The 13,730-nt window shown below is 51.1% G+C and overlaps 1 protein-coding gene across 1 annotated transcript in view; it reads right to left on the bottom strand.

The window, feature by feature from the left end:
* Positions 1-13,285, bottom strand: part of XYLT1 (xylosyltransferase 1) — a 311,203-nt gene extending 297,918 nt beyond the window's left edge. The window contains exon 1 of the mRNA XM_042922618.1: positions 12,932-13,285. Within this exon, the coding sequence (XP_042778552.1) occupies positions 12,932-13,270 (339 nt within the window). The 5' untranslated portion in view covers positions 13,271-13,285. The remainder of the gene's footprint in view (positions 1-12,931) is intronic.
* Positions 13,286-13,730: the final 445 nt, after the last annotated feature.

Raw genomic sequence — 13,730 nt, forward strand, 5'->3', positions numbered from 1 at the left:
TTCAAGAGAAACTTAGCAAAGTTGTTAAAATCAAGGCAAGCCCATTTGATCCGCTTCGAAAACAGAAGCGTAAAGAGAATCCAGCCATCCAATGAAATCAGCTACGAATCCTGTGCTAGAGTCAGGTGCCAGTCGGTGCTGGAGTGCTTAATACGGGGTAGATTCGAATCCCCGTTCCTCCAGCTGTTACCCTACTTCCTTCTAGGGTGAGGTGCGCTTCCTGATTTAAGGGAAGGTGCTACCATCAGATTCCAGGCAGGCTGCTTCCCCTGGTGTTTGTAGGGAAGGATGGTGTTCGCCGAATGTCTGTTCCTCCTCGCATGGCAATCTGCCACCACCCGCGTTACCAGAGACAGCACCTGGCAAAACGTGTGGCCTTCGGCCCCACACCGAAACCTGTGCTGGACCCACACAAAGGAGAAAGGCCAAGCCTGGCTTCCGTGTGACTGAGAGAATATGCAGTTAATTATTTTTTCTCGCAGCCAGAAGCCGAGTCTCCCTGAAACCCATGCTTGTAATGATTGCTGTAATTATTATTTTAATACAAATCAGCAACTTATCAAAATATTACCCCCAGATGCTGCCTCTCTGCTCTGAGTCGATAGGCAGAGGGTACAGGCCGTCCCCCCTGCCCTGTTCTGTGTGCCAGGATGACGGGAGCTTTGGTGACAGTACTTCCTACCACGGCCAGACGCCAACCTCCCCAGTGCCCAGGTCCAAGTCGTTTCCATGCCTGTCCTTGCTTTAGAGGGGCATGTTCTGCACTTTCCCTCACAGTCTGATGCTGGGTGACCCACTCGCTGCTGGGCCTTGGTATTTCTATCCATGCAATGGGCAAACAAACAGTGCCAACCCTCCCGCAGAGCTGTTCTGAAGAATTCCTAACCAGAGCTGCTCTGTTAAAACATTGTGCATCACACGCACGGCATCTGATGCACAGGCTCCCTGATCACACTGCCTGGGTTCAAACGCCAAGGGTACTGCTCTGCAACTTTGGGCAATTCTTCATCCTCTCCATGCCTCAGTTTCCTCATCTGTGAATGGCGACAGCGTCATAAAGTGGTTGTAAGGATTCGGGGAGATCGCCCAGGAGATGCCGTGTAGCACGGCGTCAGGAACCCAGCGAGCGTTTAATCTACCAGAGCAATGACCCTCACTGGCCTCTTCCTCCTCTTCAGCGTGATTCTGACAGCCGTACACTCAAATCCTAACTGCAGTCTTCCAGGTACCACAATTAAGCAAAGCAGACGGGCAGGTTGGAGACGGGCAAACTGGAGAGTGGGGCCCTAAGTAGGGAGGGGCAGCCCTATCTCCCTTTCCTCAAATGTATACTTCTATGGGAAGGAAGGCCAGAACTTCACATTTTTAAACAGGAACCCCAAATTCGATGTTTGCTTGAAATCCCTGATTCTTAAATGTTGGCCAGTGATTTAAGATTTTTCAATGAAAAGAAGAAGAAGAAGGAGAAAGAGAATTCAGTGCTGCCTTTATTCCATCTGTGGCCCAAAGGGATTTTCTAGAAAGTGTCCACTCTTGTTGGGGGTTCATACCGCCTGCTGTCCTTCCAACAGAGGGTTTGTTTGCTCCACGTGATTTGTTTTTTTTATTTTTTATTTTTTTTACCCTAAAAGAGAGTCAAAACAGCAGTCAGCCTCTTGACCTCAGAAGAGTGAATCCAGGCCAGGCCCAGTTGCAAACCCGGCCGTTTTCCGTGAATGCGCCCCACCTCCGCGTTACCTTCTCTAACCCGTTCACTGTCATCACCTCGTCTTCTAAACAAGAGAGAATCAGATGCAACAATTCAAACACTATCCCTCAATGGGGCTACAGGGGGGAAAAAAAGCAGGTAATGAGAGTATTTTACATCAGGGATGGAATCTTCTGTAACCGCCTGATGACAAGTAAATGGGGTTCTCTGTTTGTGTCTTTTACAACGGCTGCCCCTTCGGAGCTGGGGATAAAAGAGAGAGAGAAAGAGAGACAATGAATAGGCTTTTATTTCAAAGAGAACATCTGCAAAGCATGGTCCTACATTAAAAAATAAACAGAAAACAGCCACTAGTCTGGGGGAAAAGAAAAAAAGATTTCCCATTACATCTCTAATTAATAAAGCCCCATTTCACAAGGAAAGAAGAAAAACAGAAAGAGAGCAACTTTCCCACATCTCCAAAGAGAAGATGCTTAATGAGGGAACCACTGTGTTACTTGACCCATCTAATCTGGTTTTAATATTATCCTTAAATAATGTACACATTAGCTCTCCGTGACCAAAAACATTTGTTTATTTTATTAACATGAGCCTGGTTGAGTGCTGAGACTTTGTGAAACTATCATGCCGTCCTTGGGCTCTCTTTTCATTGCTTGTCTCCTTGCTCATTATGAACTGATTAGCTGTCTCTGCTGCCCTTCTGAATTGCTACTCAGGCTGTACTGGGTTTCTGCTACCCTGGTTCTGGACAGGAGAGTCTTGATTCGGGGTTAAGTTAACGGAGTCATTACAGGCCCATCTGGGAACGCATTCATCATGGTTAAGTCCATGTGTGACAACACATGGGGGGCTGACATACACAGTCAACGCGAGGCCAGCGTGCAGCGTGAATCTAAGAGCTGCAGATGAAGAACCCAGACCCAAGTCCCCAAGACGGGCCGGAGGAGCCCCATTCCTGCAGGAGCGACACAGGCAGCAAATGAGAACATCAGGGAGATTCCGCTCAGACCCAGTGCACAGTTCCTAATGTGTGACTTAAATCCCCTCCACTCAAACGTCAGAACAAAATGGCACTGCTGTTTACCAAAGGAACAAAGTGTCTTCACGCGGGTTAACCTGACATTTACCAAAGTTTGGTCATTCGGGCACTTCCTTGTCATTAACCACCAAAATGGATGCCATCATTAGGATACAATTAAGGCTTGGTGCTCTCGCTTACGCATTTTCATCGTGGTGACCAACCTTTTGTACTTAAACGCTGCTTTACTCACATGCTAAGCAGTAAGAGCCCTGAAGCTGTCATTTTGATTGAATGGTTATATTTGTATGTTTTCCCTAATACACGTTTAAAGAAACAAACAGCATTACAAGTTTTAAAAACATTCACCCAAGCAGCAGGGGCGGTGTGCATGGGGGCTGTGGTGGATGGTCTGATGTGTGGGTTACTCGGGTGTGTTCAGTTTGTGAAAACCCACTGAGGTGTGCATTTAGAATAATGTGCACTTTTGTTTATGCAGTACATTTCAGTTAAAAAAAAAACACTTAAAAGAATATACCTCAAATTTCAGAACTGAATAAATTTTGCAGAGATATGGACAGAAACTCTATTAAAAGCTGCTTTAAGGGGCAGGGGGGTGGCTCAGTCAGTGAAGCATCCCACTCCTGATTTGGGCTCAGGTCATGATCCCACATCGGGCTCTCCACTGACCCTACATAGCCTGCTTGGGATTCTGTCTCTCTGTCTCTCTCAAAATAAACAAATAAACTTAAAACAAATATTAAAAAAAAGACAAAGCTGCTTTAATCACTGGCAGATCAGAACTGGGGTGCAAACCACACTTGGGATTCCTGGGACCAGTCTGGAGCTACTCTGGCAAAAGGTGTCCGTCAACCAAAACTAAATAAAATTAATCCACCTCACCCTCCAAAAATCCTCACCGGCTGCCTCCTGTTTTCTCTCAGTTCCCCAACTGCTTCCATTGGTACGCCTGTAACAATTTGATTTTTTTTTTTATTTAAAAAAATTGGTAATTTTTTTTTTTTTTTTTTTTTTTTTTTTTTTGAGAGAGAGAGAGACAGGACGCAAGCAGGGAAGAGGCAGAGAGAGAAGCAGACACAGAATCTGAAGCAGGCTTCAGGCTGCTGTCGGCACAGAGCCCGACGCGGGGCCCTGAACTCGGGAACTGTGAGATCATGACAAAAGTCATGATCAGAACAGATCAGAGCCAAAGTCGGACGCTTAATCAACTGAGCCACCCAGGTGTCCCTGTAACAATTTGATTTTTAAATTTTTTCTGGTTTCTGTTTATCTAGGGGTCACCCTGCCCCACGACCATCAAGTCCATGAAGGGTGGAGGCCCGTCTGTCTTCCCCACGTGCTCTGCACAGTGCCCTGCACACGGCAGCTCAAGTGACCTGGTGAATTAACGTGCACACTGATGGGTGGGTGGGAAGTCTCTAGTGATTTCCCTCATTCACTGGTTCCTGGTTCCCTAGGGATTACCAAGCACATTCTCATCTATTCATCGAATTAGGTCCTCTCGACCCAGGGTGGGCAGTGGGCTTAATCATCTGACAGAAGAGCCAAAAAGGCACACAAAAAAAGACAGAAGTAACAGTTGGTCCCTGACAGTGCTGGAATCCAAGCCAAGGTGCTCCAGTAGAACGTTCCACTCTTCCACCTGCCGTGCCCAGCTCTCAGGAAACCCTCAACACCCCGATACATGCTATTGTGGGGCGAGGCTGTGCGGGGAAGGCAGGCCATTCAAAACGGCACGTTCTCCGCGTGCTGGTTTACCAGACTTGTAGAATGTTGAGGACTGCTGCCTTCACAATGGCCTAATCCTTGTAAGAATTTGCATCTTCTGAGTATTCACCCACTGCAAGAAAGGGAAGAGAACTTCCATCATGCCCAAGGCAAGCAAAAGCAGTCAGGTAAGTAAGTGCTGTGAATAAACCGCATGGGGATAATTGACAGGTGACCACAGGCACTTATTTTTAACAGGGACATCTTCCAGAGAGAGGTTGCAAATTCAGCAGCCTAAAGGGGCCAGTCAGATACAAGAGGGGAAAGAAAAGATCTTGGGGCAGGGGGGGGAGTGGTCTCAGGAATCTGGAGGGTCTCAGAAACAGTCCCTCCACAGCCCGGCCAGTTGAAAAACAAGCAAGAATGTGGGCCCCGCACTGCCAGATCTTGTGACTTTTTAAAGGAATTCCAATAATCCGTATCATTTTATAGCATATCTTAATCCTCAAACTTCAGTGCCTTTTTATTTTAATATACTGTGTGGCCAAACAAAACCTACCCAAAGGGTACGAATCAGGAATGAAAACGGGAGCACTGATCACGGGCCAGAGTTGTGCCTCATCACCAGGCCCTCCCAGGTAGGTGCCTTCATGGTTCGTGCATTGCACATGAGAAAATTGGGCCCCTGAGAGCTGAAGTAACACATCTGAGTCCCACAGATATGAATGGCGGAGTTCAGATGCTATGAACTCCAAATGTCAGAGCACTCCCTCTGGCCCGCAAACATCACAGGACACGCCTCCCAGGCCCCACAGCCTCTGACCACCTGCTCCCCTTGCAACCTTCAGGCAGCTCACTGCTAATCTCCAGGCTCCTTATTAAGCAATATGAAGAGCTTGAGCCCCATGAGTGGAGCAGTCCAGACCTCATGCTAGGCAGTTTGGGGCATTGGTGGGAGACTTGAGGGCTTCCAGGCCCCTGAATCACACCATTCCTGACCCCCAACCTGTCCAGACGAAACCTTCTTCTTGTGTGCAAGAGGCCACTCTGGGGAAGTGAAACCAGCAGTGAATTAGGCTAGGATTCGAAAGGAACCTCTCTGTTGATAGCCTGAGTATCGGCAATGGCGCTACCCTTCACCTGATGGAAGCTCACTGCAGTGATCCTCCCAAGGGCAGGGAGTACATCTGTCCTGTTCATAAAGGTCGTGGCAGTGCTGGGCAGAGTGCCTGCCATGCTCTCACTGTTGGAGTGGAGGATGGATGGACGGATGGATAGATGGAGGACAGATGGATGCATAAATGCATAGATGGATGGATGGATGGATGGATGGATGGATGGATAGATGGATGGATGGATAGATGGATGCATAAATGCATGGATGGATGGATGGATGGATGGATGAATGCATGCACAGATGGATGTAAGCACAGGTGCACTTGTGAATCAACAGATGTGAGAGGAGAGAGGGAGGGACAAGGGACTTACTCAACTGGGGACAGAGATTAAGAACACAGTATGTGAAGTCACCACCAACCTTCAATTCCTATAACTGGCCACTTCTTAGCTGTTCAACTTCCATCCAACTTCTTGCCTTAGTTGTTATTATTTGTAATCAGTAAAACAGAGGAGACTGAGCTGTGGCACCTTGTAGGAATTCATGAGATCACGTCTTCCTCGTACTTGTACAGGGTCTGGTGTAAGGTAAACTTTCAACGAAGAGAGATCCTGCTCACCTTCCTCACTGTTATGATCACAGTTACAGTGGCCACGCCCCTTGGGGAAAGGACCCCTGCATCAACCTCTCCACCCCATCAGCTTGACTCCTTTGGGCTTAACCAGTGTTTCTCCTGGCCAAGGATTACAGCAAAGGATTCCCTGGGAGGAGAAACGCTCGTCATTAGAATCCACAGACTCATTAGCCTGGATTAGATACCCAGATAAGCCAGCAGTCATCTGGCTGCGACAAACCGGGCCAGAGACAGAACAAACCCATTTCACTGCCCAAAGAGGGTCCAGAAAGGGGAGATCTTCCTCCCAAAGAGACTTTGGAAATGCCCTTAGTTGCCCTCCTTCCCCAACTGGCTGGCTGTCTGGGCTCATAGGCCCTGATGCTAATAATACCAGTCTCCCTGCTCACTCCAGTGTCGAGCGGGTCAAGGTGACACCCATCCACCCTCCCTATCTCCCTCTTCTCAACATCTCTGGCTTCCAGTAGGGGGAGGAGGCAACATTAACCACAAGTATCAGAGGGGCACAACCTGATGACTATCTGCGGGCAAACGGGTAGTTTCTGTTGTTGGCGGAAGGAAGTGCCATGAGACAATCGACCTGCATGTTCTTAGAGATACCTCCTTGCCTCGCCCAGGCTCTCGGGGGCAAGTCATGGGCTCCTCCGGAAAGAACCACAGAGCAGTTTAACTGGGCGGGGGCAGAAGCAGGAAGCCCGTTGATGATGAATGAAGGGCTATTTCCACTGGGCAAGGAACCCTGTGTTGCACCCTCCTTCCTTCCTTTCCTGGCTAGAGAGAGCGGAGTTCAAAACTCCTTCCTCTGGGCCAACTTAGCAGTTCAAGTTCAACCCTTGTATGGACGCTGCATGTTTCACTCTAGGGTGTTAACCTACCATTCTAGGACCATAAAAATCCGTGCTTGGGGCTGGGCATTGTGACAGAATCAACCACCTCTGTGCCTCCTTGAAGCATTGTGATTCTAAGGTTGGGGACCTTCTCAACATGCTTAGAAGAGGGAGGGTGTGGAACAGAGGAGTTAAGAGCCCAGAATGCCTGGGTTTAAATCCTGCCTCTGCCATTTTTAACTGTGAACCTTGGAAAAGTCTCTGAAACTCCCTGTGCCTCAGTTTCCTCTGCACCGTGAGGTTGAAATGAGTTAATGTTTGTAAAACACCCAGAACAGGGCCTAGTTCCATTAAGCACCATGACTGTTGTCACAACTGTCACAACTGTAACACAATTCGCTGAAGGAATAAATGAGTTAATACAGAAGAAGCGCTTAAAACAGTGCCTGGTACCTTATAACTGCTTTCTGGAGAGTCATTATCATTATTATTCCTATTCCCTATTTGTGTCATTGTTTAGGGGTCTGATTCAATGCAAGCTGCAGCCCTCCTCCTCCTCTAGGGTCGGCACATTTTTTGGAAACCTGCGGTGAGAAGTGAGAAAAGTGGTCTCAAGATTTTCAAGAACAGTTTGGCCGCACGAAGAGTTTCTCAAAGAACCGCACACACAAGGTGCTCAGAAACCTGTAGGTCCATCGGAAGAAGGTGGACTCGGGTTTGGATCCCAGGTCTGGGACTCCCCAGCACAGGGCTCTTAGTGAGAAGGTGCTTCACCTCTCTGAGCCGGTTTCCTCATCTGTGAAATGGGAACAGAAACAGTCCTATCCCACAGAGCTGGGAAGACTGGCTTAGACAGTACAGTAATATTTGCAAAGAATTTTGTGTAAATTGAATCATGCCTCCTTCCATCATGTTTTTTTTTTTTTTTGCATGTGTGTGTGAGCATTTAATAACATAATTTATGCAAACCATCTCCAGGATGCTTGGCATACAGCTGGCACTCAATAAATATTAGTGCTCCTCCCTGTAGCACATTCTATCCTTCTCCAAGTCTGGCCCACACAGCAGTGTTGGACGCACTCTACTGCCTTGGATTTCATTCAAACCCCACTTTCCATGGGAAAATGAATAATTGCGAAAAATTGCTTATTTTCAAACATACTAAGACTTTCTTTTTAAGAACAACAGCTCACATTTGAGCATTTTCGTGTGCCAGGCCCCAATCAGTTCACATGTATGAATACACTTCATCCTCACATGACCCTATGAGGCAGCCCAGCTTTTCAGAGGAGCAGAGCAGAATGATTTGCTCAAGGTCATGGAGATGGCCAAGAGCAGAGCCAGATTTGAACCCAGGTGTCTCAGACCCAAGGACACTTCACAGAGGTCTCTTTCATGTGTGCTATGACTTTTTGTCCTGCTCCCATGCCTTTTCCTTTGAACTTGGAGTTTGTTGGGATTGAGGTTATGTTTTATTTTTCATTTTCTCCAAAGTGTCTTCTTGGTTCTGAAAGATGGGGACCAGAGTCAACAGAAATGGGGAAATGCAAAGGGAAAAAGAAAAAGAAGGGAGCGTTCTCCTAAGTGACAAGTCTTAGGGCAGGATTAACCAAAAGACAGAGAGGAGGTCAGCCCTTACACAGTGCACCTTGTGCCTGCCGTCCGATTATATTGGCAATGTGCACCTTTCGTCTTTCTGCAGGCAGATTTATGGCCCCACTGACCATAAATAGCTCTGGGTGAGAGGGCAGCCCCTGACTACAGAGATATACTTAAGAATATTTTGTTTTCTGGGAAACACACACACACACACACACACACACACACACACAGAGGATGTCAGGTGTCTGCTATAATTCAAAACACCATATTTCCTTTCCTATAAAGAAAGGATCCTATGGATCAAAGTTGGATGATTCCCCAGGAAACAGGGACTTACACCTTGGCTTCTTATTTGCAGACGAGCAAGTATCTTGTCATGCAAACTTTCAGAAGATTAAAAAAAAAAGAACTAGGGACGCCCGGAGTGGCTCAGTCAGTTAAGCTTTGGCTCAGGTCATGATCTCACAGTTTGCGCGTTTGAGCCCCATGTTAGGCTCTGTGCTACCAGCACAGAGCTTGGAGCCTGCTTTAGATTCTGTGTCTCCCTCTTTCTCTGACTCCTCCCCCACTTGTGCTCTCTCTCTTTCTCTCTCTCTCAAAAAAAAAAAAACTAATAAACTAATAAACTAGAGAGAATATCTAAAGTGTGAGGAGACTGGAAGGAAAGCAAACATATATACACAATTACATACATACACCTACATGTCTAATAATTTCTGCTTTTATTTATCTACTCTATTTAATATTTTCCAGTATATGATTAAGCAGATGGCAACATTTGCAGTAAGATAAATATTGTTCAATGATGCGTATTTCTGTATACAAAGTGTAATGTATTGCTCAAGCAAAATAAAACCCCATTGAGAGTGTGAAAAAAAAAAAAAACAAACCAAACCATCAATAAAATATCCTCTGTTCTCTCTGGTCTCGAAACATTTGGATAAAAACAGAAGCCACACCTCTCAGGCTGTTAAAAGCAGAGGTGATCTGGATACTGCAAACCAATTTTTCAAAGTCATTGCCAAGGTCTGAAAAAGTCCTGAGTTATCTGAGCAATGTGGAATATGAGGAATTTCTGCCGAAAAATCAACATTTCAAAGGGGTCAGTCGACACAGAAACACCATCCTAAGCACGCATGTGTGTGAGGGCAATTAAAAATTCGGTTCCTTAAATGAAACTTACTGAGTAGCAGTTTATCTAAGGGCACAAGCAATAAATGTGGGGACCTCCAGAGGCCTCGCTGGAGGCCAAGGGCAAGAAAAGAAACTCTCCTGACATTGACGCACACAGCTCTCTTTCCCTTCTCCCCAGTCTATTCAGAAACTGGAGTGTGAGCTTTCTGACACTCTCCCCAGTGTTTTTCCTCCCTCGATAAGTGAGCCCATCTGTTTCATAAATTCTGAGGCGACAGACAAATCCACAGCTTACTGGAGACCCAGGAAAGGAATCGGCGTCTCGGCCACAACTCTGCAGCAAGCCACCTGATAATGCTAATATTTAAGAGCTTTGGAAGAGGCTGAGGGGGACACGGGAGCTTGGAAATCTTTTCTAGATATGCTCATCTTGTGGCCATCCTCATGCTGTGTCTGACTCTGTCTGCTGGAGAAACAGCGTGTTTCTTCTTGGCTTCTTAAGATGCACCAAAAATATAATCATGTCCTTCCACTGGGGCGCAGCTCCCCAGACACAGAAGGTGCGAGTGCGGAAGCTCCGGGGCCATGGGCACAAGGAAGCAGCAAGGTCTTGTTTCAGAAAACGCTCTAGAGGCAATGCTTGCCTGACACTCTTTGGGACACACCCACCAGCGCCACCAAGGGGGGGGGGGGGCGGAGGGACAGATTCCCTCTGCCTTCGAGAACCCCCCCTGCCCAGCCCGCCCGAGCCCCACCCTCCACAGAGTGCAGAGATGAAGCATCATGTCCCAAGCATGCGTCTCACCAGCTCTTTAAGTGAGCCACCTGGAAAATCACAGGGAATTTTTTTTTTCATGTCCCACTCCTGAATCCACCCCCCAAAGCATCCCGCCAGCAGCCCTGGCAGGGTCTGCAGAGAAACCACATGTTGCAAGGGCCTTAGGGGCTCTGGAAAAGGTTTGGTCCTCTCCTAGACTGCAACCCAAGCTCAGGCGACATCGGACTTTGGGAACAGCCTGCCCTCTTCTGGTCTCCTTGAGCCCCATGGAAGGGCAGGGGCTGGGTGGGCACAGCCAGGGGAGGGCCGACCCCTGGCTCCATCCAGCGTGTCTGGGCTGTGATTTCAGGAGCTAGCAGGGTGAGGGGGGTAGACGTGGGGCAGGGGAAAGAGACGAGACAGACAAGCCGAGAAAGTAAAATACAAATCCAGGAGAGGTAACAGTTAACCACGGCAGGTAGACACCCAGAGAGAAGAGAGGAGGACATTAAACACACACACACACACACACACACACACACACACACACACGGAGTGTGGACAGAGTACTCAAAATGTCAAGGACCCAGGAAGAAATCAGCCATCCAGGCCTCCTTCCTTCTCTCCACTTTTTTCAACATGTGGTCTCTGCACCCAAAGATACCTCTTGGTGCCTGTGTGAACCCCAGATGCAAAGGCTATAGGAAGCCCCATGCCCCCATGTTCATCCTAGACGTTCCCATTCCGGGCCAATGGTGCACATCCCGAGCCCTCTTCCACCCCACTCTCCGGGAGGGCTCCAAATCCACAAAGAACCTCTCACTGAGTTTCTGCCCAAACATATCCCAAGTCACCCCAGGAGTTTCAAAGACAGCATCTGGGAATACTCTTCTCTGTAAATAAACGGCCACAGGACATTGGGAATGTTCTGGTTCTCCATCGGGAATCTCACTCCAGTCTCCCACCTCTACAAATGAGGGAAAGACATCTACCTGCTACCCACGCAGACAAGATAGCGAAATGCCGTCACATCACGTCCTGGGGTTGCTCTGCCCACAGGCACAAAAAGCCGCGCTCTGGCAAAGAGGGTCGCCGCCGATTCCAAAGAAGTTTAACAGATCAAAAAGCATCACGCTGTGCCTGAAGACAATCTTCAGTGAGGGCTCCCAGAGCGACGAACGACACAGATATGTATTCAGTCAGTGGCTAAGAATCCTAAAACTAACCCCTGGCATCTGATGTCCCCCAAGGACTAGGAGAATCCCTGTAGGCAGATGGCATGAGGAAGATACAGACAGACACCCTGCACGTTGTTATTCCTTAAGACAGTCACTCACACCCACAGGACAGTGACAGCCTGGCCCAGAGCTGGGGACTCTGACCTCCTGTCCTGTGTGTCCTAGCTCCGTGGGCTCTCAGCAAGACAGCCCAGAGAAGGTGTGAAAGACATCCCTGGAGAAAGGGGGCGGGGGGTACAGAACAGGAAGACACCCAGATGGCCCCAGAAGATCTGCAGAAAAAAACAGTTTCAGAGCTCAGACTGTTCACACCCAAGGAAAAGCAAAGAAAACCCACGAGAGCCGAAGTCGTGATGAGGTGGTCAGACACACAGCTGTGGTGACGGCAATCGGCTACACAGGAGACACGGGGAACAGAACCATCATCCAGGAGAAGGGGGCATGCCCCATCACTGGAGAGCAGGCTGAGGAAAGTCAGAGAGGGCACCGGGGAGAGGACAAGGTTAGAGACGGAGAAGGTAGAGACACGAGTCTCAGACAGCCAGAGATGGCAGACGGGAGCCCGAGAAGTAAGACCAGGCGCCCAAGGCTGAATCCTGATTCCGGGAGTCGGCTGGGGCTGTGGGATACCGATCCCAGACCCCAGCTGAGGCCAGGACAAGACCAGGAGACCCCAAGCAGGGACCTGAGTTCTCTGCACTCAGCTCAGCAAAAACCCGAAGAGATGCTGTGAGCACCGCCCATGAGCAGCGGCTGAGGAGCCCGGGCACGATCCACGCACTCAGACAGAGAGCGAGGCACCAACACCCACATGCACAGTGCAAGTCGGGGCGCCCAGCAAGAGTGACGGGGAACGGGAACCCGGCCAGGCTCCGAAAACCCCCGAAGCGCCTCCTCTGGAGACAACTTCCCCAGACCCCAAGGGGGCAGAGTCCTCAGACTCGGGATGGGGCAGCCCACGGCCCCCGAACCTCGGCAGGGACCCCGCCCCGGCTTCCAGGGAAAGGGACGTGGAGCCAGCAGGCTTGGGGAGTCCCAGTCTGCCGCCCTGGGTTCAAGGGCTGGCGGAGGCGTGGGGGGCGTGGGGGGCGTGGGGTCGGGGCTGCCTCCCTCTCACACACACACACCCCCCCCTCCCTCCGGGACGCGAGCCGAAAGGGCATCTTACCAGCGCCCGCGCGGGCAGTGCGCCCCGGCTGGCCGGCTGCTGCGCCCGGGGTTCTCCGGGGCCGCCTCCCCGCGCCCGCGCCGGGGGCCCCCGTCCTCCTCCTCCGCCGCCGCCGCCTCGGGCTGCGGCCGGCCCGGCGGGCAGGTCCCGACGCTCCCGGCGCGGGGCCGCCTGCTCCGCGCCGCCGGCCGCTGCGCCCCCGCGGCGCTCCCCGGCCCCGGAGTCGAGGCTGCTGAAATTCCACACGACCAGCGTCTGCAGCAGCAGCACGGTGAGCGCCGCGAGCAGCGCCGAGTGCGAGCGCCGGGCCAGCCTCCGGGCGCACGGCGCCGCCACCATCTTCGGAGCGCGGCGGGCGAGCGGGGCGCGGGGACCCCGGGCGCTCCGGGCCGCCCCCGCGCTCCCCGCGGCTCCCGCGGCCGCCGGCTGCCGCTCGGGCTCGCGCTCGGGCCGCCGCCGCCGCCGCCGCCGCCGCCTCGGCTCGCCGCTGCTCCTCCTCCTCCGCCGCCGCCGCCGCCGCCGCCTCCACCGCCGCGGCGCGGAGTTTTCAGACGGGCAGGGACCCGGACGTCACCAGGAGGAGGGGAAGGCGGGGGGAGGCGGGGAGCGGGAGGCCGCGGAGGGGGCCGTCGGGCGCGCGCGCTCGGGGAGGGGGCGCGCAGGGCGGGCGGGGGCCTGGCCCGTGGGGCTCCCCCCCCCCCCCCCCGCGCCCACACAGCCCTCGGCTGGCGGAGGGGGTGGTGGCGGGCCGGGGGCCCGGGGGCCCGGGGGGGGGGCGTGTGGGGGGGAACGCGGGCCG

This window comes from Panthera leo, chromosome E3 (assembly GCF_018350215.1).
Source record: "Panthera leo isolate Ple1 chromosome E3, P.leo_Ple1_pat1.1, whole genome shotgun sequence".
In the NCBI taxonomy this organism is placed as follows: domain Eukaryota; kingdom Metazoa; phylum Chordata; class Mammalia; order Carnivora; family Felidae; genus Panthera; species Panthera leo.